This window comes from Brassica napus (genome assembly GCF_020379485.1).
Source record: "Brassica napus cultivar Da-Ae chromosome C7 unlocalized genomic scaffold, Da-Ae chrC07_Random_3, whole genome shotgun sequence".
Taxonomy (NCBI): domain Eukaryota; kingdom Viridiplantae; phylum Streptophyta; class Magnoliopsida; order Brassicales; family Brassicaceae; genus Brassica; species Brassica napus.
In genome coordinates, this window is record NW_026014341.1 from 8,428 (window position 1) to 14,555 (window position 6,128).

Consider the following 6,128-nt stretch of genomic DNA (forward strand, 5'->3'; position numbering starts at 1 on the left):
GAATTTAAATTTCAAAATTTTTATTTTTTTAAAAAAATTAATATTTTTTACATTCCGAGGAAATTAATTATATTTTTACTCGATCGATCGATGCGTTTTTGACATAAATCCATCGATCGATCTGTTTATAAAAAAACGTTCGGAATATACCGAGGGACATCTTCCTCGGAAGATTCCCCTCGGTATATTCCGATCGATCGATGGATATATGTCCAAAAACGCATCGATCGATGAACTTCCGAGGAAATATCCCGACGAAGTTCTCCCTCGGTATATTCCGAGGAGATTTCCGACAAACTAGTGATCCCCGGAATTTCTTCGGAAATTTGTTTCCTCGGAATTCCGTCGGAAAATTCCGAGGGATTTCCGAGGAAAGAAGAAATTCCGAGGAATTATATTTCCGAGGACTTGTTTCGTCGGTATGTCGTCGGAATAACGTTATTCCGACAAAATTCCGACGATTTTTTCCTTAGTATCCTTGCTGTTTTCTTGTAGTGTCTGGATGTTTCTTTTGATCACCATCTTTAAATAAGGAATTTTCTCGATATCTTCTTCAGTGATTGTCTTCTTATTATTGCCAAGAGCGTCTCGGATCTCGCTTTGAACTTTCTTCATCAGTTTAGGGTTTCTAGCAAGCTCTGTCATTGCCCATATCATGGTTATGGCCCCTGTGTCTATCCCTTCAAGAAATATATTCTACCAAACAAACAAGATAAACTAAGTCTTTTTTTTCTTCTAATAAGTAAGATAAATAAGTTAGTATTTAGAATTATATATTCAGTTTCCATGCCAATGTGTTTAAAGAAGATGGAGAAATCTTAACTTACCAGGAGACACCTCTGATATGATCTACCGTGAGATTCAAGGAACCATTTTGGCCTTGTTTATGAATCATATCCAACATAGAGTCGATGATGTCTTGGTGATCTTATGATCTTCAAGAGTCAAATGATCATCGATCACACGTTGAAACAGATCATCAAGCTTGAAGAAAACATCATTGCGCCGCTTGTGTTGTCCTGAAAGCCAGTCAACGAGCCATCCAAGTCCAGCAACTGGGAAGAAATCAGAGCAAGTGAAACTACCTAGGGCAGTCTCTGCTTCGAACACTAGCTCTTTGATCTTCTCTTTATCGATAAACTTGCTCTCGTGGAAGTTTTGTCCGAAGGCAACTCGAAACAGATACAGGATACTCGCGGTTAGCCAGAAAAGGGCTTTGCTTAAGTCAACGGGAGACCCATCCGCGGCGGATTCCGACAGTTTCTTGACTAGAAAGTTACATTCTTCCTCTCGAATATGCCTAAAAGAGTGAACCTTTTTGAGGCAGAACAGCTCACGCACGGCTAACTCGCGCCGCTCCTTCCACTCTTCACCGTTACAGCGTGAAAGCAAGAAATAAAGTTGGTAATAATATCTTTAAAAGACAAGAAATAAAGTTGGTAATAATATCTTTACATTTTTACCAAAAAAAAAAGTTTGAAAAAAATTCTTATGAGAACTTTTCACAACATTATGAGAGGAACTCAATAAACAATTGGTAACTCATTAACTGTTTTTCATTTACTTTTCAACTAATTATATTTTTTTGTAAAACTGGAATTGATTTGTTCTAAAACCACTAAAATTTGCCAAGTTTCAAAATTTGGATTATTTTTACTGTTATTCATGTAAACAAACCACAAATTAAACAAACAAGTATTTTGACTATTAATTGTATGTTCTTTTTTTTTCATATTAAATATAGTTTTCAATCATTTCAATTAATATATTTTTAAAATATTATAAAATAAATGTCATTTTATGAATTTAATATAATTTTTGATAAAATTTCTCTTTTATCTTTACAAAAATAATAAATACTACTAGTGACTTCAGTATTCAATTAAAAGTTGAATTGAAAATTTACACTTCTTACTTTCCTGAAAAAAAACAAATGATAGTTAAAATCAAATGGACGAATTACAAAACAATGAACCTTATGCATAAAATAAAGGGAAAATTGTCAAAACGGAACAAAATTTAGGATGGTTGTCTCTTTGGTATAAAATCAAATTTGTCTATTTTGTCTCCCTTTTACCTTTTCCATTTCTGAAACTTAATAAAATAAATAGTTTTATGAATCAAATTATTAAAAATATAAACAATTAATAAAACAACCGATATACACAAACACATATATTTTTTTGTTGAAAAATTGATAAATAAAATTTTAAATTACGTTCTATACTAAAAGTAGAATGCGTTTTCTACGGAAAATGTGTTAGTAGAAAACGAATTTCAGAATAAACAAGTACATCTACTACTTTTTTAGAACGAAAAATCTACTTTTAATTTAAATTCTAAATATGAGAAATGTGAATTATACTAATTGTAAAGATATCTACTTTTCTCTCGAATGCCGTTTCTATTTTTATGAAGTATTCTAGAATTTCGGGAATGCGAAATCTAAATACAAACAGTACGTCTACATGAGGTAGAAATTGCATTCAAGATTTTGTCATGGTTCTACTCATTGTATAAAGTGCATTCTACGGATAAGAAAACCTATTTTTCGAAAATTAAGGAAGTTTTGTTAAGAAAATATTCTAAAAATATTATAACTTCCTAAAACATGTTTTGATCGATTTGCTTTGCCAAAACATAAAAAATAATGATTTTTTTCTTTTCTTCTTCATGAATCTATGATTTCTCCATAGGTTGTCTTGTGATTTTCACAAACTCTTGTTCTATGATGCATATCTATACAACATGTGGTGTTTGGGAATTTGGTGCAACCACATGATGAGTTTTTTCGGCTGATGACAAAGGAGGTAGGCTATTATTATTGGAATCAAATTTTACCTTAGAAGATTTTAAAAGAATGGATGTGGAGGATTTTGATATGGAAGAAGATTAGGGTTACGAGATATTTGGTTTCATGTCTTTTGTTCCCTTTTTTTAATTATTTTTACATTTCTTTTTTGCCTTTTTAATTTGTTTTTTTTTTTCATTAAACTTTTTAAAATGATTTTAATTTATATTTAATTTGATTAATGAAAGGTTAGTTTTGGGATTCTGAAAAATATTATACTATTGGGACATCTTAGTGATGATATTATATTAAGGGGATAACCATCTTAAATTTTTGTTCCGTTTTGGCAATTTTATTTTCCCAATAATAAATTGGTGTAGTGAAACCATGATGAAAATAAAATACGAGCCAATTTCTTTTAGTCATCAGTTAGCAGACAGTTACTAATGCTAGGCTAAACTCGTTGAAATTAACCTTCTTTTAAAGTTCCTCGAAAGGACTAGGCTAAATTGGCCACTTGCCAGATTATTTCTGATTCAAACATCCAAATGTTTAGAAAGTCAGGATGTTCTTTTACCAAAAAAAAAAAAAAATCAGGATGTTTTGCAAATAATACCAATAGATACAGAATCAATTAAACATCAATAATTTCTCTGTTCCGCATGAAAAATAATTTTAACATGTTTACCCAAAAATAATAATATTCGGAATCACATAAGAAAACCAAACTCCTTTGAAACCATCTTCTTCTCTTTAACTAGTTTCTCGCATTAGGTTCCACGTCGTTTTGGTTGAAAATTTCCTAAATTTATAATCTAATTTTCATAGAGATTTGTCTTCTATTTTTTTTGTCTACAGAGATTTGTCTTCTATAAGTCAAGATATATATGTAATTTAGATAATTGAAAGTTTTGCTCTTAAACCAAATTGAATATTCAGCGGAAAAGTGTTAGGTAAACTGAAATGATTAAAGAAAATTCCAAATCCGTGGATAGATATACATTCTTCCCATTTAATAAATGTGAAGTGATTGATCATACTTTTAAAATTTTCTTTTAAGAAATCCTATGTTTTGCGTTATGAATTTCAAATCTTAACTAAAACTAAATGTTCGTAAATAAATTTTGCAGTGATTTTAACAAGTTACAATAACTTAGAGAAAATAACATATGAATTTTTTAAGATTATTAAACATCCGGATTTAAAAGAATCTATAAACATACAAATTTATAAAGATAATTTTCAAATTAACTAAAATACAATAACACCTGAAGTTTAACCCACTAAAAATGTAAAAAAACATCAGACCCAACAGGAAAGTAGAAAATAATAAAGAATAGAATAAGGACCAATAAATACGACGCATCAGACTCCCACACAAATTTCCCAAACTGATGTCTAGGTTTAATGTAATGGTTTTAACAATTCAACACCTCCGTATCTTCTCTTTCCAAATCATTTTTTCAGTATTCTATCTAATAATTCAACACTCATTCATTTTTAACTCATACAATGGTTTGTTGAATTTTATTCTAACATCTTATCCTATAATTATTATTTTAAATAATTTTGTTTTCTTAATGTTTTTTTTAATTATATTAATAATTATTGAATAAAATTAAGAGATAATTTGCAAATACCCTATTTAAGATTTGAAATTTAAAAAATACACTGTCTTTATTTTTTTTTTGAAAACTACACTTTCTTTAATGTGAATTTACTTTTGTACCTCAATTTGACATTTCAATAATTTATATATAAATTTTAAAATTAATAAGAAAAGTACGAAAACACAGTTTATATAGATTTTAATTTATTTGGTTAACTTTATATAAACACAAGTCACGTCTCTTCTATACAAAATTTCATTCTTTCTTGAAGCCAGACCAAGTAAGTTCTTCTAATATGATATTCACATATGTGTTTATTTTGTTTTACTTTGAATATGAAAAAAAGAACACTAATTATCATTGGTTTCACATTCTTAGTTTCACAAAACACAATGGCATTATCATTTGAAACAAAACAACTGTGTTGTTCTTTCTTCCAAAATTAAACGAGACTTCCGAAGAAACAAGATTGTCTACCCAAAACATTGTGCAGTTCAAGTGGCTTCTCAATGCAAACAGACGGGATCAGTTCGAAATAATCAACCTTATTGCAAAATAAAAACTAAAACAGTTATCAAACACCTAGAGTAACCAAAACCAAATTTGCAGAAAAAACGTTTAGAACAGAAAAAAGTTTAGAATATAAAAACATCAAATTCCAAAGTCGCAACGTACGGGCACGATTGTGTCTGTACATGACATCTTGAGCATGAGAGAGCAAGCTTGTTTCCGTGTTATTTCGAGCTATTGATGTTTCTCCAAAACATTCACATCTTGAGCAAGCTCTCTGGATATGCCACACACAAGTGTGACTTTGAGTAGTACATGATGACAAATAACTCAGGGTTCAAGAAGACGAGATGCGTCTTGCGTTCTTTTTTTTTTTCAAAATAATAAAAAATACATTTAAGATATATAAGAAGATATGTGAAAGATATTGTGTAGTATATTAAACAAAATATTCTCTAACGATTTTTTTAAATTATTATTTTTAAATGGTTTAATAGGAATGAGAAATATTAAGATTGAGCAATTGGTAAATTTATATATAAATAAGTGTATTTTTCAAAAAGCTTAAACAAGGGTGTATTTTTCAATTATATTCTTACTGAAGTGCATTTATCCAAATTTTCCCTAAAGTTAAATTACAATGCGTAAAAGTAAAAAAAATAATTGATTTTTTATTTTTATTGTAGTAGAAAGATAACTATTTTTATTTTAATAAATAAATTTGATTTTTGATTTTTTGATTGTAAAAATATTATATTAGAAAGAGATGAGTTTTTTTTTTCTGTATCCAAAATCAAATGAAACACGTTTCTATTTATAGAGTAAGAAAGATGATGAATTTTGATATAAAAATAATTTCTTAAAAATAAAGTTTAAAAGATAAATTAATTTTGAATAATTGAGAGGAAAAAAGAACAAATCAGAAAATTTTATTGGCACTGGTTTAATGACAATGTCGTTGGAGGTCCACTTTGGGCGCATCTCCAACGATTCAACATTGTTGAATTCTTTCGACATAATTGAATACACCTAGATTCAATTGCTTTTTCAACAAGCCATTGTAGGCTTTCAACTATTAAATTTTCTAATTCAATAAAGCCGTTGTAAGTAGTCTGAAACCACACAACCATTTAATGTGTTGAACACATATCCAGTTTACAGTTCAGACTATTCAGGAAGACGGACAGACTAGGCCACAAATTTCACACGCAAACATA

The 6,128-nt window shown here is 29.1% G+C and overlaps 1 protein-coding gene across 1 annotated transcript; it reads right to left on the reverse strand.

Annotated features, from left to right (window-relative positions):
- Nucleotides 1-891: 891 nt before the first annotated feature.
- Nucleotides 892-2,086, reverse strand: LOC125594983 (cytochrome P450 71B19-like). Its single transcript, XM_048770973.1, has 3 exons — nt 2,078-2,086; nt 1,916-1,919; nt 892-1,367 (listed from the first exon to the last, which is right to left on the reverse strand). Exons 1-3 carry the CDS (start codon nt 2,084-2,086, stop codon nt 892-894), a joined length of 489 nt encoding a protein of 162 aa, XP_048626930.1.
- Nucleotides 2,087-6,128: the final 4,042 nt, after the last annotated feature.